General features: G+C 46.5%; 1 protein-coding gene across 3 annotated transcripts in view; it reads right to left on the reverse strand.

The window, feature by feature from the left end:
- Positions 1 to 23513, reverse strand: part of LOC118091530 (plexin-A4) — a 274608-nt gene that overhangs the window by 57915 nt on the left and 193180 nt on the right. For all 3 annotated transcript variants that reach the window (XM_088676445.1, XM_088676446.1, XM_088676447.1), the window contains 7 exons: positions 21830 to 22063; positions 21300 to 21443; positions 20553 to 20787; positions 16461 to 16603; positions 13107 to 13375; positions 10433 to 10499; positions 5034 to 5180 (listed from right to left, as the gene is read on the reverse strand). In XM_088676445.1, the coding sequence (XP_088532571.1) occupies positions 5034 to 5180; positions 10433 to 10499; positions 13107 to 13375; positions 16461 to 16603; positions 20553 to 20787; positions 21300 to 21443; positions 21830 to 22063 (1239 nt within the window). The remainder of the gene's footprint in view (positions 1 to 5033; positions 5181 to 10432; positions 10500 to 13106; positions 13376 to 16460; positions 16604 to 20552; positions 20788 to 21299; positions 21444 to 21829; positions 22064 to 23513) is intronic.

The raw sequence follows: 23513 nt of genomic DNA on the forward strand, positions 1-23513 counted from the left end.
GCTGATCGCCAAAGAATTGATGCTTTTGAATTCTGGTGCTGGAGGAGACTCTTGAGAGTCCCGTGGACTGCAAGAAGATCAAACCTATCCATTCTGAAGGAAATCAGCCCTGAGTGCTCACTGGAAGGACAGATCCTGAAGCTGAGGCTCCAATACTTTGGCCACCTTATGAGAAGAGAAGAGTCCCTGGAAAAGACCCTGATGTTGGGAAAGATGGAGGGCATAAGGAGAAGGGGATGACAGAGAACAAGATGGTTGGACAGTGTTCTCGAAGCTACCAACATGAGTTTGACCAAACTGCGGGAGGCAGTGGAAGACAGGAGTGCCTGGCAGGCTCTGGTCCATGGGGTCACGAAGAGTCGGACACGACTAAACGACTAAACAACAACAAAGAATGCCACACCTCAGAGCCACAGCGTTCCTGCTTTACTCTGCTGTTTGAGTGTGCATATATCTTTGGATATGTGTTGTTGCTGCATGCTGGGACTGAAGATTTATGAATGTCCTGTGCTGCGCTCCACAAGGAAGATGCCCAGAGAGGTTTGTCTCAGTCTGGGGGCTGTGGGTGGGCGTGTTCTGACAGTGGGGACAAGAGACAGGGCCTTTTCTGCAGTGGTGCCCAAACTATGGAGTGCACTCCTGCAGAAAGATCCATCATATATTATGGGGAATACTGGTAGTTGTGGCAATGCAAGAGAAACTGCAATAGGTCCCCGATTCAGTTTATTCATCTCCAGGTAGGACTAGGAAAGACTTCCCTCCATGAAATCCTGGAGAGCCACTACTAGTCTGTGTGGACAATGCTGAGCTAGATGGACCAATGGTTTCATAGAATTGTAGAGTTCGAAAGGACACCAAGGGTCATCTAGTCCAACCCCCTGCCATGCAGGAATCACAGTTAAAGACTCTCTGATGGGAGGCCTCCCAATCTCCGTTTAAAAATCTCCAACGAAGAAGAGTCTTTGACTTAGTATAAGGCAGCTTTCTATGTTCCTACAAGTCAAAGACAAACTAGCATGGCCAGGAGAAGGGTTCCAATCCAATCCAATCCACTGTTTGGAAAGGGCCCTAGATCAATCGTGGAGGACCCGCCTTGCTCACAAAGGGTCTTGACTCAAGGTCTGGGAGAGAATCGTTGCCTGAAATCCTGGAGAGCAGCTGCCAATCAGTGCAGACAATACGGAGATAGATGGAACAATGGTGCGACTCAGTAGGTGGCAGCGTCTGGGCTCCATGGAACTGAAGGGGTGTTTTCTGCAATTTTAGGAAAGTACAGAAAGACACAGGGACAGGAAGCATCAGGGGCCTAGTTCCTTCCTTCCTTCCACTGCTTCGTCCAGCTGAAGCAATTGACAGACCCTTCAGTGTTCTTCTGTCTGTTTTCAGGGGTATCTTTTGGGGCAGAGGGAGATGGCTATGTGGTCCACCTGGCAAGGACACTGACATTTCCCAGTGCTGGGTTAAGACTTTTCCCTTCACTTAAGCATTTGATAAGATCTGAGAAGATTATTTTTTAAGTGATGGTTTAAGTCAGGCACGTCCAACAGGTAGATCGTGATCTACCGGTAGATTACTGAACGTCTGAGATAGATTACTGGTAGATCACTGGCTCCCCCCAAAGAAGCTCTACAACTTTGTCTCCCCTAAAAAAAAAGCTCAACATTTTTGCCATGCACTTCCCCAAAATGGGGCTTTCCTCCTCCCTAAAGAAAGCTAAACAACTTTGATCTGAACCCCAAAAAAGGGGGTAGATCACTGCCAGTTTTTAACTCTGTGAGTAGATTGTAGTCTCTTGGGAGTTGGCCACCCCTGGTTTATGTCATCTAGAGACTGTCATTTACAATAGTTGACCAACACAATAAATAAATAAATAAATAAATAAATAAATAAATAAATAAATGTAGCACCATATAGCATTGCCCCCACTGGGCCATCTTAGGAGAAAGAGCACCGTTGACGAGTTGCTGGTTGTAACAGCTGCATCACTGCTTTAACCAGTCTTTTTAATGTATGTGTGTAAACAGAGATCCAATGAAGTGGACCTCCAATGGAGCTGAATGTTGGAAGATTAGGGATGGATAAAAGAAATTCCTGATTCATGCTGTGCACTCCCCCAGGAAGCTGTTATGTACTGAGCTGAATCATAGAACAATAGGATCCAGAATCAGCAGTCTGATTGGTCTGCAGGAGCCACCCAATCCAACTCCAGGTGGAAGTGAATCCGCAACCTGATTGGCCTGCAGGAGCAGCCAATCAGACGGCTGGCAGAAGTCAATCCACAAACTGATTGGCCCACAGGTGTAGCCCTGAAGTAGCCAATCACACAAAGCCCATTGTGTAAATAATGTAAATAAGCAGATGGTTTTGGGAAAAGGGCATTCTTCTCTTCTTCTCCTTGATGACTACCAGCTGAATAAAGAGCATGAAATTCACTCTCGACTATTTCAGAAGCCAAGCAACTACCCAAAGCAGCTGGCTTTGAAAGAGGATTAGACCAATTCGTGGAGGAGAGGGCTATCGATGGCTACCAGCCACAATGGCTCTGCTCTGCCCTCCACATTTGGAGTCAGCAATGCTTCTGAATACCAGTTGCTGGAAACCACAGGAGGGGAGAGTTGCTATTGTGTTCGAATTCCACTTGCCAGTTTCCCCCAGGCATCTGGTTGGCCATGGTGAGAACAGGATATGCCTGATGAGTTAGGTCTGATCCAGCAGGCTCTTCTTAAGTTCTAAAGCAGGTTGTTGTTGTTTAGTCGTGTCCGACTCTTCGTGACCCCATGGACCAGAGCACGCCAGGCACTCCTGTCTTCCACTGCCTCCCACAGTTTGGTCAAACTCATGTTCTAAAGCAGGTAAGCTACAGTAATTCCTGAACACACACACACACACACACACACACACACACACACACACACACCACCCAAACTGTAGGTTTCACACTCCCCAGGAATAGATGCAGAAAGTGCCCCCCCATTTCACACCCACTCAAATTGCTGGAGAAGTAAGTGTTGGGTGAAAGCTTCACCTCGGCGCTAGAAAAACTTCATCAAGCAATGGAAAGTCCTTTTCTATAGCATATGTTCCTTATATCTTCTGGCAAACAATTTTTTTTAAAAAAACCCTCTTATTATTGCTATTGTAGTTCAAAGATCAGAGACTGTAGAGACATGGCTAGGGAAAGGGGAGGGAAGAGACTGGAGGGGGTGGCAAGGAGATAGAAGCCTGTCATTCACTTCCCTTTCCTTCTTTAATCTCCAGGGAGGAGTGGATCTCTGCAAATCTGCTAAGATTCCTATCAGGGTAGATTTGCCTGCCCTTGAGATATAAAAGGGAGAGCTGATTAGCATCAAACGGCTGCAAGGAAGGACAGGACAGCTTTTGAGGAGGGAAGAATTCAACCATTGACCTGGAGTGCTGGCTCCTTTGTATTCACCAGCCTGGAAGGAGAAGAGCAGAGATTCCTTTGGGCAAAACAGATTCCATAGGAAATAACATGGGGGCATCAACATGCCAGAGGAACCTTGATGTATGCAGAAGTACAAAAATCATTTTGGGGGCGCTGGGGAACTGTCTATGATATGATCATTGCCTGTTGTTTGTGAGCAGCGAATGAAATGGAGCAGACTGGGAAAGGGCAAAACTGGTCAACGGCACCCTGAGCAGGAGTACTCTGTGCTGCAACATTTTGTTGCAAGGCCCTGTTGCCTACCTAAACCCAAATTATTCAGGAGCCCTTGCTATTTTTAGCATACAAGGAATTTCAACCTCTTCCTCCCTTGCCATCAGTTTGGTGCTGTTATGAGAAAAAAACCCTGCTCTTTTCCCCTTATGGGATACCCTAGAACCCATATAGAGTCCTTTTGTAGGTTCTCTATCGGTTGGAGGAAATAACAGAGACCAACCAGAGAATATTGAGAAGCAAAGCAGCTAGTAAGCCTGATCTTTATTAAACAGGGTCCTCACTCACCACAAGCAGGAAAGAGGAGGAACCCAGAACAAAGGTGTGCCCACCCTTATATAGACTTCTTTTAAATTGCCCACCCTCAAACTCCAGACCACACCCAGAAACATCATACATACATCACAGAAGGGGTGTAGCCCAGGCCCACCTCCCCCAATACATCATACATACATCACAGGGGGCGGTCTAAAACAGAATCCTGAGTGTGTTGTTTATCTCCTGTCTGCCATTTACATGATTGCATTAGCTGGGTTTTGGGCCACACACTTGTTATTGTTGTCGTTTAGTCATTTAGTCATGTCTGATTCTTCGTGACCCCATGGACCATAGCATGCCATAACTAGATAACTACTTAATTCCTGGATCCAGGTCACAGGTCACAGGCTCACCCTATTCACACCAAATTTTAAAAAATCTATTCACACCTGAAATGTGCCCTTAAGGCAGGATTTGTGAGCACAGAGGCAATGGGGAGATTTCCCCCATTTCCTTCGACCATGCAGAGAAATATTTGAGGTCATTTTGTGGGAGAGAAAATGGTTTCAGGACTTTTCAGTGCGTTTCAGACACATACCGGGGTAGCTGTCAAGTTTTCCCTTTTTCCGTGAGGAAGCCTATTCAGCATTAGGAAATTTCCCTTAAAAAAAGGAAGAACTTGACAGCTATGTTCAGACATGTGGTTTACATTTTTGTATGTATTCGTTTGGTACATTTATGAACATCTATTTTTTATATATATATATAAGACCTTAAAATTCTTATAACAGTGCTGTTCTCTTCTGGAGATTTGGACTAAACATCAGGAAGCACTTCCGGATGGTAAAAGAGAACTGTTGAACAATGGAGTGGATTATCTCAGAAAGTGGTGGGCTCTCCTTCACTGGAGGTTTTTTAATTGAGGGTCGATGGCCACCTGGAAGGGATTCTTTAGCTGTGATCCCTGCATTGCAGAGGGTTGGCCTAGGTGAGTCTTGGGGTCCCTTCCAACTCAACTCTACAGTTCTATGATTCTCCTTGTCCCGTCCCACCCCCAATTTCCTCCACCAGGTACATCAATGGCCCCATCGCTCACCAGGGTCTTGTAGTCGATCTGCTGCCGGATCAGCTTGTCCTCACTAAGAGAGTAGCGAGCTTCCCCAGTGATGGCATCGATTGGGCCCTTCTCCATCTGTTGCTTGATGGCACAGAAGAGGGAGAAGAGAGGCTCGCCGGCACATTCCTGCAGTGAGGCGAAGGGAGGAAGGAAGGAAGAGACAATCAATTGGGTTGATGAGGAGACTGCATCCTGCATCACTGCTCTGTTCCACCCACATCATGGCTCTGAAGAGCTGAGAGAAAATCCCTGCAGGGAAGGAAAAGTTGGCAAAGAAGTCCTAGGAGGTGGCTCCATCGCCGCCGCCATCTTTTCAGAGCACGCTCCACCTGCACATACACTCCAACATTTCTCTGATGAAAATAGGAATGTCCTATTCAACAACAACAACAACAACAACAATTTTATTATTTATACCCCATCCACCTGACTGGGTTGTCCCAGCCACTCTGAGCAGCTTCCAACATATATAACAGCATAATTAAACATTGAAAACCTTCCCGATCCAGGGCTGCCTTCAGATGTCTTCTAAAGGTTGTATAGTTACTCATCTCCTTGGCTCGGGGGTCCAAGCCCTCCAGCATTTCTCAGGTGAAAATAGGGACGTCCTTAGGAAAAGTGGGACATTCCAGGATCAAATCAGAAATGAGACAGCTTCTGTAAATCTAGTACTGTCCCTGGAAAATAGGGACACCTGGAGGGTCTGCCTGCATGCACCACCCACTTCCTGGAAGTTGTCAAATCACAGCTCCAAGCCATGGATGTGCAGGTGGGCTCTAGAACTGCCAACTCAAGATCTATTATGCAAAAAATAAATGTGTATTCATTTGGCATGGTATCCCAACCATGACATTAGCCATCTCAATGCACTTCTTGCTTCCTCGTATTTCCCGGATGTGAGGGACAAGAGATACAGGCAGGTCCCTCCCATTCTGCACACCAGCTCATCGCCCAGCGCCAGTAGTAGCAGGGAGGGGGATAGTTCAAGCGGTGACTCAGGAAGTGGGGTCCGAGGCTCAGGCAAGGTAGCGGAGCCCCTGCCCAGCGGGAGACGGGAAGTGGGAAGCAAGGGAGGAAGGCCCATCCCACCAACCCCATAACTGCGCAGGAAATGACGGAGCAGAGATTCAGTATCCCGAGGCTATTTTGCTGGAAGAAAACGCGCAAACATCCATTCGGAGGTTCTGACTCCTAACTGACATCATGTACATAGCACTGTTCTGCACTGTAAATACTCAGCACCAATAAAATCATGAAAAGGCAACGAGTGGAAGAGTCGTTACTCTAGAGTAGCCGCTAACGCCCCTGTGACACCGGCCAAATATTTATTTGGACAGCGCCATGCATAGCAGTTCACAAAGTACAAGTGAAGAAGGTCCCTGTCTCCAGGCGCTTACAATATTTAATTCAATGTGGGGCACAAATGAAGGAAGGAGTGGGGCAGGAGTAAACCTAGGGAAGAGTTTGCTAGGAATTGGCTAGAGGAATCCTAAGCACATTGACTCATAAGTGTGCTCAGAATTGAAGCCAATCAGTCCCTGCCCTGCCCCATAGTTCCACCTGCGTCCCACCTGCGTTCCTTCTAGCTCAGCTCCTCTTTTTTGCTTTCCCATGACTCTCCTCTGCGTTTTCTGCCTCTCCTCCCTGAGCAGCTCCTCCGAAATCCACGAGAACGGTTTCAATTTTTGTGCTCTGCAAATCCCCGAGAAGCCGGTCCCTCCTCTGTAGCCCGAGTGGGGTCTTTCCTGTGCTCTAACACCTGCCTGCCACTTAATTAGCTTATCTCCTGGCAGCATATTGCTTCCGAGGCGGATGCCTATTGCCCTTATCTGCCCGCGTTTTTTTCGGGCTAAAGGCAGGAAGACAAGGAGCCGAGTGGGGAAAATAAAATAGCCTATTATGAAAGCAAAGCTTTCCATGACTCACCTCCCTTTCTCTCCCCCACTTTCAGCTGGAAATGGGAATCTGATAGCCGGAGCCACCGAATCGACCTTCCAGGGCCCTTCAAAACTTTTCCCTGCTGCAAAAGGTGGCGGATCATAGGCGGCACGAGGGACATCTACTTAAGTCTCCTTAAGCCATTCAGCATCAGAGGCGGCAAAAACGATTGGCGGTAATTGGTTGTGTGAAGGGGTGACTGTTGCTTTCCATTGGTGTCACGTTGACACTTTTGGTCAAAGAAGACAAGGAGTTACACTAAGCCATGTGTACAACTCTAGCGGACTGGCTGTCAATACTGCTGGAACCGGGAGGTCCAAGTAGCACTTCCTCAGGAGCAAGCAGCACAGGGATGTACTTGACCCCAAGTAGAACCTGCATTGGATCACTCACCAGATCTGCTAACCTTAGTGCTGTTCCAAACCTTTGGCTCCTTGCTGAGAGGAGGGACAACTGCTTTGCATGACAGAGAAAATAATTATTTCATAAAACTGTCACGTTCTGATGTTTCCATTTCCTTTTCAGGCTACAGCTAAATTGGAAAGGCCTGTGCCTGCCTACTTTTTGCAGTACCGGACTAGTTCCTTTTAGGCATTGTATTGTAGCAAATGTTCATTCCGGAACACTGAAAAGAATAAACTGTTAAAATCCATGGTGAGAAAAGGCTAGGCATGGCAATTGTGATTTATCTTGAATTGTTTTGCAGATGGACAAAAGAGGATATTGGGAGACATTTAATGAATAGGAAAATTAGTCAAAGTCTAAATAAAGGAAGACACTGAAAAATGATTATATGTTAATATATCAATTCTAAGGGTAGTATTGTTACTGAGACTCTTAACCCGAGGGTCATGGGTTCCAGCCCCAAACTGGGCAAAAGATTCCTTCGTTGGAGAGGGTTGGTCTAGATCAGGCATCCCCAAACTTTGGCCCTCCAGATGTTTTGGGCTACAATTCCCATCATCCCTGACCACTGGTCCTCTTAGCTAGGGATCATGGGAGCTGTAGGCCAAAACATCTGGAGGGCCGCAGTTTGGGGATGCCTGGTCTAGATGACCCTCATGGTCACTTCCAACTCTACAATTCTATGGTTCTATGATTTTATGATCTCCTTGGCTCAGGGGTCACATAACTCCATACCCTGTGACATTTCTCCGATGAAAGCAGGGACGTCCTAAGGAAAAGCAGGACATTCCAGGATCAAATCAGAAACTGGGATGGCTTTTGTAAATCTGGGGCTGTCCCTGGAATATAGGGGCACTTGGACGGTCTGGCATAAGGAAAGAGACAAGCAATCGACTCCAAACTTCCATTGATTGTTTTTTGGGCATTAGAGTATGCAATTGTAATTGATGGGTTTGAGTCCAGGGCACACTTGTCTGTTTCGTGTGGCTACTTTCGTTCCAGTGTGTTACTGTAATGGGAAGCTGAAAGATGACAAAGATGGCCTCTCCTCATCTTCACTCGCAGCTTTCAGAATATATAAATAAACTGTAGCCTAATACGGGGGGCAAAGCAAAGACCCGGGAAAGAATCCGCAGTGTTTAAATGACAAGGGCACAATATTATGACTCATGAATATGTCAGCCTATTTATATTGTTGCACCTAATTATATGGAGAGAGAAAACAAGTGATAGGCGTTATTAGTGTTTTAAATTGTGATGCGGTGAGTATATTTTGATACACTGCTCATAAATTGAATATATGGTAATAAAGAACGAACAGTATTTTAACTGTAAATTACCCCACGCTTTGAAATCTCAAGACGTCACCTTTGCTGAGGCTTTGATAGCATAAACATTTGCTTTAGTATAATTCATTAAGCCTTGATATATTATAACCTAGTAATTTAATTTGTTAAGGATTGCTGTTAGGTTTTTTGTTCTCTTACTGCAATTGCGAGGGCAGCCGAGAGCGTCTGAACATGTGTAAAGAACCTTGAAATTTGCGTCTGAGCTAGGGAGGGGAGAGGGATTTTTGTTTCCTTCTCATTAAGAGACCCCCCCCCCCCAAAAAAAAACCATCTTGGGGTCTCAGATTCACGTGTTGATCAGAATGTACATATGTGGATTATTACACTCCAATCAGAACCATCCTGCCAGGGGGAGTATCAAAGATACACTCGTAAGCGGAATTTATGAGGTGGCCTGAGGGCTGCCTGATTTCTTTGTTAACTTTGGATAATCTAGTTAACCCCACAGTGAAAAATGTTTTAAAAAGAAAGACGGCAGTCCTTGGACCACCAAATAAAGTGTCATATAGTGGATAGAGAGTCAGACTAGGGCCTGGGAGACCAGGGTTTGAATCCTCACTCAGCTGTGAAGCTCACTGGGTGACACTGGGCCAGTCCTTGCCTCTCAACCTGCCCTACCTCACTGGGTTGTTGTGGGGATTAAAGGAGGAGGAGGAGGAAGAGGAGGAGGGAAACCACGTACGCTACCTTGAGCTCCCTGGAGAAAAGGTGATATATAAATGCAATGAATACGTTACTTCTAATCTCTGTAAAACAGTGTGGTTTTATTTTTTTAGTGTTTGTTTGTTTATTGATCTGCACGTGAATGTTTTCTGGTTTTATTGTACATTGCCTTGAGACACTTTTGTGGAAGGGCGATTGATTCATAATAACAGTAGCAAATATTAAACAAGCAGTTTCTGGTTACTTTGTTATGCTTTAAATCTCATTTCACATCATATGCACAGAGGGGAGAGCTGTGTGTGGATGTCTTCCGAAGCAACTACTCTATTCCGAACTTAAAAATGGAAAGCGTAATGCTGATGGTCAACAAAAGAGGTTTAAAGACTGTCTCAAGGCAAATCTTTAAAAAATGTAGTATAAACACCGACAACTGGGAAACTCTGGCCTGCGAGTGCTCCAGTTAGAGAACAGCCTTTACCAAAGGTGTCATGGACTTTGAAGACACTCGATCTCAGGACGCAAGGGAGAAACATACTAAGAGGAAGGCACACTTGGCAAATCCACACCGTGATCAACTTCCGCCAGGAAACCAATGTCCCCACTGTGGAAGGACATTTGGATCCAGAATTGGCCTCCGCAGTCACTTACGGACTCATTGTTAAAACCATGTTCATGGAAGACAATCTTACTCGGCTATGAGTGATCTTCAAAGAAGAAGAAGAAGATTGCAATAGGTTGGACTAGATGACCCTCTTGGGCCCCTTCCAACTCTATGATTCTATAAAATTACAATCTCAGCTTCCCATGGTGTTTTCCCTTGGTCCCTTCTTGTCACACTGTTTCCCCCTGTTTTTCCAACCAACTTGGGTAACTCAGTGAAACCAAACAATGTTAAAAACAACAGCCGAAATCCATACTAAGCCCACTGCTTAAAAACAACAACAGCCAGGGTATCCAGACAATGAAATAACAGTCCAGTGAATGTTTATGTGTGAAGTTGTCACCAAAACTGGTTCTTCTTACCTTGAGAAACTTGTAGAGCAGGAAGGTGAACCAGTTAGTGAGCATCTTCTCAGCAACAGATTCTGTCCTAGAAGAAATGCGGAGAAAAAAATAAACTAGGCAGAGCCCCAGAAGAACATCTCCTTGCCTGTTTTGTCATGCCCTCCTACGCCAATCGTTCGGATTTTGAATTTACAAGGAAACCGCTGACAAAAAGAATAAAAAGGTTTCATAACTGGAATTTGAGAGGGAAAACATTCTCCCTGTCTGAATTTCTCTATGGGGTTTGCTTTGAGTTTTAGATCTGGTGAAATTTGGCAGCTGCTCATTAGCCGTGACCAGACACTCTTTAATCACAGACAAGGCCCACTAACACTGGCAGCCGTGGGGGCGCTCTCATGAGATACTGTGGGAAGTCAGATCACCCCATGACTTTTCACAAGATCTGGTGTGCTAAGTGGGCCTTGTCCAAGAAGCACAAGCAAGAGCTTAAAAGCTCTTTCCGCACTGAGTAACCTCAAGCAGATCCAGCCTGGAAGGAGCTTAAAAAGTTTGCGGATTTGCTTCTCAGTGCACCAGCCTTGGGAGTGTTAGAGAAGATTTCACAGGACAATCTGACTTCCCACAAGATCTTGTGACAGCATCCCCACCTTGCCCACATATATGACAGGAGCAGGCCGGTAGTAAATCACATAGAGTGGGTGAAGTTAATGCTTTATTAGAAAAACTGGATCTGCCCATTTTTAAAGAAATTTTTCTATATGCATCATGAACTGGAAAGCGGAAAAACTTTCAACATTATCGGAATGGCAGAACAAATGACTAGAATACGCAGAAATGGCACAATTGATTAATAGGCAAAGAGGTAATACAAAACAATCATTTATTCAAAAATGGGATATGTTTAAGAGATATTTACAAAACCATCTACATATATATATATATAAATGTAGGCATTGCGGGCGCGGAGGTCACAGCCTTTCTCTGTAACTGCTGAGCCGTAATGTAACAAATTTGGCCACAACATTCCATGCCCATCAGGGAGGGATCTGACATTAATTTTTTTCCAAAAAGCCACACCTTTCACACCTAAAATAATGATTAAACACAAAAAGTGGCGCCCAAATTAGACGTCACCACCAGAAGCTCTGAAGACTCCAGCAGCATCCAATAGAAAGGCAGATTGCACGCTGCTGCCTCCAAAGCTGCGCCACCAGATGACATCACAAAATTCCACAGCAACCAACTGAAAACAGTCCTTTGGCAGCAACAAGGCCCAGCTTTTTCAATAGGCCGCAGCATTGCCAAGCAGGGAAAACTGAATAGGCCACACCATTCAGTAGGCCACAGGCAAAAACAATCAGAATAGGGCCTTTCACAATGGGGGAGGGGGAGCACAGGGATGAGGCACAACAAAGGGAGGGGGAAACACACAGCCATGGGGGGGGGAAGGAGGACCCTGAGTCAGCCAAAGCAGTGGTGGGGTGGGGTGGGACAGGGAAAACTGAGTAGGTCTCAGCATTGCCCAGCAGGGGAAAATGAGTAGGCCTCACCATTGCCCAGTAGGCCACAGGCAAAAACAAACAGAACATGGGGCTTTCACAACAGGAATGCCAGCCCGAATGAGCTCAGCAACTCTTCTTCAGTAGGTCTTGCTCCTATGAGGCAGTTGCGGAAACTGAAGGTCCCTGCCTTCCTACAGCTGCCTAATTCTCCTCCTCTCCCGGGTCTTTCCCCAGCAATCTGAGACTGCGCCGGCATGCCTGCCTTTGTTCCTCCTTCTTCATACCTCTCCTGGTGGAGGGGAGCTTGTTGCAGCAGCAGGGGAAAACACCCTGGCTTCTTCAGCAGCCTGATTCATCTCTGCCTCTTGGCCTCCCTCTTCTCCTGAATCAGGATTTCTGTCTGTCACAGCCTTTTCCTGCTCACTAAGCCCTGTTGCCTCTCCAGCCTCCGACACCATCTCTTCCCAGTCTTCTCCCTCTGACCACATCCCATCGTCCCACCACCGCTCCCCTGGCTCTGAGCCTTCTTCCCTTGGTGGTTCTCCAGCGGGTGCCTCCCACCACTCCTCTGCGTCCAACCAGTCTATGACAATATAGTTGAAACTGCACAAGTTAAGTCCCAAAATGGAAACAACCGGAATTACCAACGACTGAAGAATGGTGGATGAAGACGATGGAATATGCACAACTAGCGGAGCTAATTAGGAAAATCCAAAACCAGTGTGATCAAGCTTTCCAAAAAGACTGGAGTAAATTTATACAATATTTGAAGGACAATTGCAAACAATGAACAACACTAGCAGGATTGATTTAAGAAGATTTGTAATGTTTATGATTTATACCTTTTTATATTTATTTAACATGTAAAAATTGAAATGGGTGAAATGTAAGGAGGAAGAGGTACAGATGCGATGAAATAGATAGAAATTATGGTAACCACAAGGCGGCGGAGAGGGAAGGGGGTTGACCAGCTCATGCAAGCAAAAATTTAATGTGAGTAATATGGATGTGTTTATATATTAGAAAATGGAAACTTAATAAAATATTATAAAAAAAAAAAAAAACTGCCCAAGTTAAATGTGTGTAAGTTGTGGGCATCCTGTGCTCGGTTTTAATGCTTGCAATGATCTTAGTGTCACTTTTTGTGGAAAATTTAATGAGCAGCAACAACCACCTGCTCCAGGGCTTACCTCCGAAGCAGCAGTTTGGGATGGTTTTTGCTCTCCAGGTTTTTGTCTATGAGATCGGCCAGGAGCTGCTTGAGGACATCTGTAGCATATTCCAGCTTACTCTGCAGCACCGTCATGATGAGGGAGGCCACGTTGCCGCGGTCTCGCATGGAGAAGCTGCGCTGGGACTCCAGGGTGCGGATGAAGGACAGGAGGAAGACCTTGTTGTTGATGAGTTGGGCAAAGAGCTTCAAGCCCTTCTCCACCCGCTCTTGCCGATACCCAGGGACCTGTCAAAAACATAGAGAAAGGAGAGAATCAATTGCTTGGTGGCCAGCTGTACCTCTAGCACAGGGTTTCTCAAACTTGGGTCCCCGGCTGTTTTGGGACTACAACTCCCATCGTCCCTAGACAGCAAGACGAGTGCTCAGGGATGATGGGAGTTGTAGTTCAACAAGAGCTGGGGACTCAAGTTTGAGAAGCACTGTAGTCTAACATAAAGCACCGTATATGTCAGTCAGTGTAGACCAGGGGTCAGCAAACTTTTTCAGCAGGGGGCCAGTCCACTGTCCCTCACACCTTGTGGGGGGGGCCGGGCTATATTTTGAAGGGGGGGAAATGAACGAATTTTTATGCCCCACAAATAACCCAGAGATGCATTTTAAATAAAAGCACACATTCTACTCATGTAAAAACATGCTGATTCCCAGACCGTCCGTAGGCCAGATTTAGAAGGCAATTGGGCCTGATCTGGCCCCCGGGCCCTAGTTTGCCTACCCATGGTGTAGACTAGGCATCCCCAAACTGCAGCTCTCCAGATGTTTTGGCCTACAACTCCCATGATCCCTAGCTAGCAGGACCAGTGGTCGGGGAAGATGGGAATTGTAGTCCAAAACATGAGGGTGCCTGGTGTAGACTGTCTAAACAGAGTTACAGTGTTAGAAAGATGTCAGCAAAAGTGACACAAAGGCTGGCAACATCAACCCCACCATGTGGGAATCCCCTGCAGATGACCGCAATGCCTGGAGACAAACAGGTCGTGCATCCACAGCAGAGACCAGAGGATGAATGACCGCTGGGAGGAACGCAGAGAGAAGAAACACCGTGGTGCATCTGCAGCAGCACAGCCGGATGCCTTCGTCTGCCCCAGCTGCAACAAAACATGTCTCTCCCGTATCGGTCTCTACAGCCACAGCAGGCGCTGCAACTCTCCACTGGTTTGACTTCACTCCTAAAACTGCATTCTGCCGTTATCTCCCGAGACAGACAGATGCCAGCAACAGTCAGTGTAGACTTCACTGAACTAGACGGACCAATGGGACTGGCTCAATATGAGGCAGCTTCTGCTCGTCATCGGGAGAAGTACAAGGTCCTGTACAAAGATATGCAGCTGCCCAGTCTTGCACCAAAGCCAAAGAGGGCAGGGCACATTCGTACCCACGAAAAAGACCCAACAAAAGCTGGCCAGAAGTGGTGCCAGCTTCTCTTTGATGAATCAAGCAATGTGGCTTTGTCCTGATCTCCTCAATCCTCTCTACAGGACCCCTGCCAGCATAGTACCTGCCAATATTTTTTTTGGGGGGGGGCTGCCATCACCACCTTCTCTGCTTCTTCCCTCCCTGGCACGCAGCGTGCCTTTGCTTCCTTTGCAGTCTGCTCCACTCCACAGCAGAGGCGGCCAGCCACGCCAAACCGTTTTTACAACAAAAGAAGTTAAATTATAGAACTCGCTCCCACAGGAGGCAGTGATGGCCACCAACCTAGATAGCTTGAAAAGAGGATTAGATGAATTCGTGGAGGAGAGGTCTATCAGTGGCTATCAGCCATGATGGCTATGATCTGTCTCCACAGTGGGAGCCAGCGATGCTTCTGAATACCAGTTACTGGTATACAGGAGGGGGGAAGAGTTGCTCTTGTGCTCAAATCCTGCTGGCGGGTTTTCCACAGGGATCTGGGCTGTCCACTGTGAGAGCAGGATGCTGGGCTAGACAGGCCATTGGTTTGATCCAGCAGATCAAATGCCCAGTTGGGACTAGAATGAAGACCAGCTGAGCTCCTTATTGCTTTGTGATGTAATACAGGAAGAAGCACATGTCACTAAGCCACAGAAGTATGGAGGCGGAGGAGCCATCCTTGGCTTTCACAGAAAGAGCTCCTGTCCAAAAGGAGCCACAGGACTCCTTAGACACAAGGGGAGTTACTATTTTGTGGCCTGAGGATCCACTTTCTCAGCTCTCCATCCCTTCACTTATGTTGCCAATGAATGCTCTCCCATACGCAAGTACAAGTCACCACACAAACAGCACAAACACTCGCTCGGCACATAGTCCACAACTCTCTCCCTCTGTCTCTCTCTCACATTCAGTGAAGCATTTATACACAACATTCTCTTTCTCTCTCTCTCTCTCTCTCTCTCTCTCACACACACACACACACACACACACAGCATATCCATACCCTCCAACTCCCGGTAAGAAAAATCCGGGATCAGCAGCGGCAGCGCGGCACCGGAAGTCGCTTCTACGCATGTCTGGACATGTGTAGAAGCAACTTCCGGTGCCTCTCTGCCTGATTTCCGGTGCCCAGACATGGGCAGAGCGGCACGTGAAATCGGTTCTGCGCGTGTCCAGACATGCGTGTCCAGACACGCGCAGAAGGAGCCTCCCTGGCAGGTAGGAAATCTGGCAGATTTATAGGATTTTTCTCTATTTGGGATAACAGTGGGAAATGGGTTTAAATACAGTGGTGCCTCGACTTACGAATTTAATCCGTTCCAAAGGCACCTTTGTAAGTCGAAAAATTCGTAAGTCGAAAAACGCCATTGGAAACGCGATTTCCCATAGGAATGCATTGAAAATGGAAAAATTCGTAAGTCAAAGCAACCCTATCTAAAAATTCGTAAGTCGAAAAATCCCTATCTAAAACCGCTGTGGGTTTTTCTGGATGTTGAGACATTCGTAAGCGTGCGGCCATTACCCCCATTCGTAAGTCAAAAAATTCGGTTGTCGAGTCATTCGTAAGTTCGAGGTACCACTGTACGGGGGTTTCCCACGAAAAACGGGAGATTTGGCAGCTATGCATATCCAGTCCTCTCCAGGGATGGATGAGGCAGTGAGGAGGTTGGCACAGTGCAAACAAACTGCCAGGAGGCCCAGATGGGTTCTGCAGGGGCATTAGCACTGTGCTGACCTTCTTGCTGTCTCTCCCCTCACTCACCCTCCCTCTCTTTCTATCGCCAACATCTCCAGATAGGCCTGGGAATGTCTCTTGTCTGGAACCCTGCTGCCAATCAGTGTAGACAATATGGAGCTACCAATGGGGCTGTGTCAGCAAAAGGCAGCTTCCGGCGTTCTTGTGTTTAAGGAAGGTGCTTACCTCCAAATCCCTCAGCACAGGGTGATCTTCGATGCCAGGGAAAAGCACCCTCATGGTATAGGTCCGGTAATCCAGAAATGGGATGCCAGCTCCATCTAAATCGCTGGTCAGCTCGTGGATGTCCGTCTGCAGTTCTGCAAAAGCTGTGATTTAAGGTGGCGGGGGAGGAAGGAGACAAATAAAGCTGGAATATTAAAGGGAAATATTAACCCTAAGCAGAGAAGATCTGGGGCAGCGCAGTGGACTGGACATCAGAACGGGAAAAGTTCAAATCCTCACCCTGTCATGAAACTCACAGAAATATCCAGGGCTCATCAGCATCTCCCAGCCTACCCTACCTCATAGAGGTCCCGGAAGGATAAAGTAGGGGGAACCCTCCTCTACACTGCCCTGAGCTCTTTATGGAAGGATGCGATGCGAGGGTTGCATACCATAGAGAAATGTCCCCTCAAAAGCAGCTGCCCCAAAGCATGGCTTGGCTAAGGTACAGCTTTAGCTGGTGTTCACCAGCTCTGGTAGCGCAGAAGCCAGGGACATACCTGCCAAGTTCCTACCTGAAAAATAAGGGACCGGACCGGAAGTAGCAGACCGGAAGTAGCGCTGCCGCCATTTTGGAGCTGGGCGGAGCATGCTCAGAAGCGACTTTTGATGCTGCTCTGCCCTGTTCCAAAATGGCCACCGCACCAGAAGTCGTGCTGCAGCCATTTTGGAACTGGGCAGAGCAGCATCAAAAGTCGCTTCTGAGCATGCTCCGCCCAGTTCCAAAATGGCCATCGCGCCAGAATAAACCCGGGGGGGGGGGGAACAAAAAAAATCCAATTTTTTTGGCTGGGAACAGCCGGAAAAACGGGGGTTTCCCGGGGAATACGGGGGACTTGGCAGCTATGGCCAGGGAGCCCAACAGCAGGTAGTGACAGAGCCAATGGCAGGCAGAGCCAACTCAGTCTAGTTCCCCTCCCCCCGCTTGCAGAGTTCTGTTGAGACAACACTGAGACCAAGGAGGAGGAAGCTAAGAGCGCAAATCATCCCCTGAGGGATCGCTCAATTAAATTCTTAATCTCAGGGTCGTGGGTTTGAGCTCCACATTGGACAGAAGATTTCTGAATTGCAGCGGGTTGGACTAGATGACACTTGTGGTCCCTTCTAACTCTGCTATTCTGTGGTTCAATGATTAGGTGCAAGGTCAGCCAAGCCAGGTGCTATGGCAATGGCTCAGTGCCATCTAAGTGAGTAAGATGTGTAGGCTCATTAGTCAGTGAGTCTACTCATGAGTTGGAGTCTGTGTTACATCTTGAAGCTGCAGCAACCTTATGTCTACCTTGTGCTTATATGTATCTGTATCTACAAAACCTACGAGCTGTATGTCTATATCAACGTATGGAACTGTATTAATGAAGCCTTATCTTCTACAGAAGGCTTATCATCTACAGAAGGCTGATCGCCGAAGAATTGATGCTTTTGAATTATGGTACTGGAGGAGACTCTTGAGAGTCCCATGGACTGCAAGAAGATCAAACCTCTCCATTCTGAAGGAAATCAGCCCTGAGTGCTCACTGGAAGGACAGATCGTGAAGCTGAGGCTCCAATACTTTGGCCACCTCATGAGAAGAGAAGACTCCCTGGAAAAGACCCTGATGTTGGGAAAGATTGAGGGCACTAGGAGAAGGGGACGACAGAGGATGAGATGGTTGGACAGTGTTCTTGAAGCTACGAACATGAGTTTGACCAAACTGCGGGAGGCAGTGGAAGACAGGAGTGCCTGGCGTGCTCTGGTCCATGGGGTCACAAAGAGTCGGACACGACTAAACGACTAAACAACAACAATCTTCTACAGCAGCAAACTATTTTGGACCGTAAACTGCCTGTGTGTGGTGAATGGAACTGGGTGCCACCCCCTGGATTTTATGCAAATAAGAAGGGAGGCAGGTTGGGGCTGAGCGAGGACAAACCAAGCTTGGTGGATTAGTGCCCCACTTCCCCTAATGGACCAGCTTTCACTGCTACTAAGCTACAGGATATTCTTCAGACACTGAAAGAACACACATTCACCACAATGTGGTCCAAAGCTCAGTGAAGGATCACTTGTTTTGCTTATATGAAATCCCAGATTCAAGGCTGGCCATCTCCTGTTAAGAGTCTTGGGTGGCAGAGCTGGGAAAGGCTTCTGTCTCTGCTTGAGGAGCTGCTTTCAAATGAAGTAGAGGCCATTCCTGATGGTCTGATGCAATAGATGGCTCTTACATCATTCCTTGCTTACTGGCCACCCGGTCTCTTCCCCTCCCATTCCTTCTTCCCTGGTTCTAAACCGAGGATGGGGAACATTGGGTCCAGGGATGAATGTGGCCCTGCAATCCTGTTTATCTGGCCCTTGGGATCCACCCCCCAGGACACTCCCCACATTCTCTACTAGCCCTGCTTCGCAGCCTCATTGGGTGGTTTAAATTTTTTTCTTTAGTGATAAAAACACAATAACAGAATCAACAAGATTAACAGCCAGCAAAACAAAGAAATAATAATAATAAAAACATGATTTAGATTAAACTGAACACTGAAAGCCTACTTTTATTTATTTATCAAAATATATATTTTATTGATTTGTTAACAAAAAAGTGCAAATGTAACAAAAAGAAAGAAGACAAAGAATTAAAAATTTAAACCATAAAACACCACAGCCTGAAAGGACAAAAGTACAAAGATACAATGCAGCTCCAAAGGGATAGTAAAATATTGACTCGTACAAAGATTCTCTTTACAACTAATAATTTTTAAAAAATAAATAAATGAATTTTCCATCTGCGAGTTCCATCATTATTGAGAATAAAGGTTCTATATAGTCTGACATGAGCCAGGAATTTGCATATACTGGTGACACTGAGAAACTAAATCCCTCAAAATTTATTTAAGAAATAAAATCATCCCATATAGCAAAGCAACCGTCATTCGAGTTTTGCCCTTTATACTATTAAGTTTGTGGGATATATTTTCAAGAAGGGTAATTTGCCAAACTGTAGAATACAAGCAATCCAAATTACTAAGATTAAAGGTCTTCCAGAATTTGGCAATACAGCCCAGGCTGCTGATAAGAGATGACAAATAAGTTCTTTATTTTTCAAAGCCCATGTGCAGGTTCAAAAGCATCAGGTGAAAAGATGGAGTAATACATGTAGTTTCTTTTGCTATCAAGAAACTAACTAAACTAACTCAGCAAATACAACGTTCCGAAATCCAGCCACCTTTGAGCAGTCCCACCATATGTGTTTATATGTACCAACTACGTGGTAGCCCCTCCAACACAGTGAAGATGTACCTGGGTGGATGGAGGAGAGCTGTCACGGAGTAAGGTACTAGCCATGTTCTAACTTTAGAAAGAGCTCTCAAGTTTGAGCTGGCCATGACCTGTATGGAGGCTTGGTCCACAGACCATTCCCCTGCTCATCCCTTATGTCCCAATTAGATCCCCACCATGACTTTTGACTATGGGCCCCAACAGAGGCATTAATAAGAAAAATGTGTACAATATAGAGACATAATGTGTTGTATCTTTGACCAATCATTCAAAAGGAGTTGATTGCCCGGTGCCATCTGTTTTCGTAGAGTGACAGATGAGAAGGAACTAAAGCTGACACCCCATTAGCCAGGGAGAAGGTTTATCCTCTCTACATGTAGAGGAAATCAACCTATTGTACAAAGGTAAATTTTGCACTTGTGCTGCAACTGCTTTTGTCTCTGGCTTTGTCTGTGTGGCCCCTGGAATGTTGTCTGGAAGGGAATGTGGCCCTTGAGCTCATGAAGGTCTGCCCAACTCCTGTTCTAAGCCATGTACAGTCTGACTGCCCCGAGCCAACTGGAACTTCAATCTCTCCTGTCCCCTTAACCTTCTCCTTTCCACACAATTCTTTTGCTAGCAGTTTCATTCTTAGCTATAACATGAGCCAACTGGTCTACACACCTATATAAATTCTCAGTTGCCCTACCGGTACATCTCAAAATGGGCTCTCCTGTTGCCAGATGCACACTTTTCTACTTCGCATATGACAGCAGGATCCTCCCATGGTTTTTTCATATATTTTTGGTCCCTTTCGCTTGCCGTACCTTCCTTGCACTCCAAGGCGACCCGGGACTCCAAGTTGTCCATTTGCATCTGGAGCCGTTTGAGGGTGAGGTCACTCTCGCGGGACTTGCGCTTGTAGGCAATCAGCACGGCCACGATGAAGATGATGAGGAGCCCCCCTGCCACGGCAATGCTGACAATGGCGGGCAGGCTAAGTGGGCTGTCCGGGGAGATGTTCACCATCCCTGGGGAAAACTCCATCCCTCCAACGCGAGCCTGCAAGTTAGAGGAAGGAAGTGAGGAGACCAGATAAGTTCTAGGCACTCTGGAAAGACACTCTGCAAAGCTCCAAATGTGGCGCTGCCTGCAACACTCAGCTTCCTGAGACTCTCGGCTTCCTTTACTTCTAAAGCCAAGTTTCTAGCCCATGTGGTTTCAAGGATATGCTTGAAAGAGTATGTGCTGAAATCTGAGAAGCCAGAGACGTGCCCAAGAAAGATCTGCAAGGCTGAAGTGGTTTGAAGAACAGCTTACCTTTCTCCATAACTAGCAAAAACAGAGGAACAAATCAGTAAAAGCTGAAGGATAATTACTTATTTTATTCAACAGGGTTTAGATACTGCTTAATCAACAAAAAAACTCAATGCAGTGAAAGAACACATTATGCAAAAGAAGATACATTATGCACGTTTCTTCAACTTTGCATGATTTATGCAGGCTGCAGAACCCAACCTTTCCTCCAGAAGAGAATTGCATTTGCTCTGCAGCATATTTGTGCCGTTGCTCACCGTCACTTTATGCCGTCCAGTGAGATTTGGGGACTCGCACAGCAGCTGCACTTCAGACACCGTGGGAACACAGGGCTTCTCACCAACCAGAACAGTGTAATTCAGCTTGGCGTTCCCTCCTGTCAATGGGATCAGGTTTTTACCCTGTGTTGAGAGAAACCAAACCCATCAATAGGTTAGCAGCATCAAGGAGCAGAGGCCCTTGGGGTGAGTGAAAGGCCCTGGGTCATCTTTAGCTTTGACACCCAGCAAGATCCAACTGTACATTTCACTGCAGAAAGTGGGACGTTTGTAGCAAAACGTTCTCTAGTTCAATGAAAACTCAAACAAATGCCCAAGAACCACCCAGTGCCCCGGTGATATGGGCTCAAAACATGACATCTTTATGTCCATCTGTAATGGCCACTGAACTAATGTGAGAACATCAGAATTTAGTCAAAAGGACATTGCGCTACACTAGAAATTTGGGGATTCACCAGCAAATGGATGGTGTGGTTTCATTTTTGGACCACCACTCCCTCTCTCCGTACCTTTAATATCACAGGGGTCCCTGGTTTCAGCTCCAAAATCCCAGAGGGATTGAAAGCCTCAAAGATGGGGTTTGGGTAGTAGGTGAAGTTGGGTTTCTCGAGGATCAGCAAGGAGTGGACATTGTCCAAGATGAAGCCAAACTCATCTGGACGCACAGGAGGGTCGGTCTGGTTATTCGGTTCCACCGCTGGTGCTCGGCAGATCATCTCCGTGTCGTTCTGCACTTCGCAAACCTGAAATGCATAATCCAATAGGGGGTGCAAGTGGAGTTTAGTGGGATCATGGAATAGGCTGCAAAGCCATTCCACACCTGGGCAGAGAGTGGAAGTTGATTAGCTGCACAATTAACCAAGGCGAAAGGCATTCAAAAATCTAATTTCAACCATAAGACGGTGATGATGATGATGATTTATGACTTTTATCAGGACAGATGAAGCAAAGTACTTCTTAATTCAGCACCTAGTCCTACCATTGAAGTTGCTCCCATAGGAGGCAGTGATGGTCACCAAACTAAAGGTAAAGGGACCCCTGGCCATTAGGTCCAATCGCGGACGACTCTGGGGTTGCGGCACTCATCTCGCTTTACTGGCCAAGGGAGCCGGTGTACAGCTTCCGGGTCATGTGGCCACCATGACTAAGCCGCTTCTGGCGAACCAGAGCAGTGCACGGAAACGCCGCTTACCTTTCCGCCGGAGTGGTACCTATTTATCTACTTGCACAGCATGCTTTCGAGGTTGGCAGGAGCTGGGACCGAACAACGGGAGCTCACCCTGTTGCGGGGATTCGAACCGCCGACCTTCTGATCGGCAAGCCCTAGGCTCTGTGGTTTAGACCACAGCGCCACCCGCGTCCCTGGAGAGGAATATCAGTGGCTACTGGCAGTGATGGCTGTACTTTGCTGCCACGTCTGGAGACAGCAGTGCTTCTGAATACCAGTTGCTAGAAACCACAGGAGAGGGGAGGGCTCTTGTTTTCAGATCCTGCTTGCTGGTTTCCCACAGGCAACTAGCTGGCCACCATGAGAACAGCTAGATGCTGCACTGGATGGGCCATTGGCCTGATCCAGCAGGTTCTTCTTATGTTCTCATGTTTCTGATAAGACTTCTACAACATTACAGAAGACCTGTGCTACTACCCGGGGTATGGCTTATATTCCTTGAATGCTTAAAAATCCTGCTATGGCTTATTTTATGTCTACGTCTTAAAATAGGGGAAACAGGGTATTGCTTATTCCGATTCTTATTTTAATTTATATCATTTACCTGTTTCTGTTTGCAAAGAAACCTACTTTGTTTTATCGCCCTTTTGTGGCAGATGACTAGGAAAGCTTTCTTACGTTGTCCTTGAAAGATTGTAATTATTGGTTAGCATTTGAAAAGGCAGTTGCTTTACTTGCAAATGACTGGATGGAAATAAAAAACAGGAAGAAGCAAGTAAGCAGATAATGGCTTCTTTTTGCCTCTGTTGTGTTAGAATCCATTAAAGTGAATGTGCCTGACAGTTATCTGGATTATCCCAGGGTATATTTACCAGGGTTTGTAGTATTAGGAAGCTTCTCTGAGCCTGGCATTAGCTACTGCTATTGTTTACACATCACTTGGGAAGACCACTGTACTGGAAGAAGCAAAGATCACCAGTGTTGAAGCAATGATTCTTCAACATCAACTTCTCTGCACTGGTCAT

This window comes from Zootoca vivipara, chromosome 9 (genome assembly GCF_965207765.1).
Source record: "Zootoca vivipara chromosome 9, rZooViv2.hap1.1, whole genome shotgun sequence".
Taxonomy (NCBI): Eukaryota; Metazoa; Chordata; class Lepidosauria; order Squamata; family Lacertidae; genus Zootoca; species Zootoca vivipara.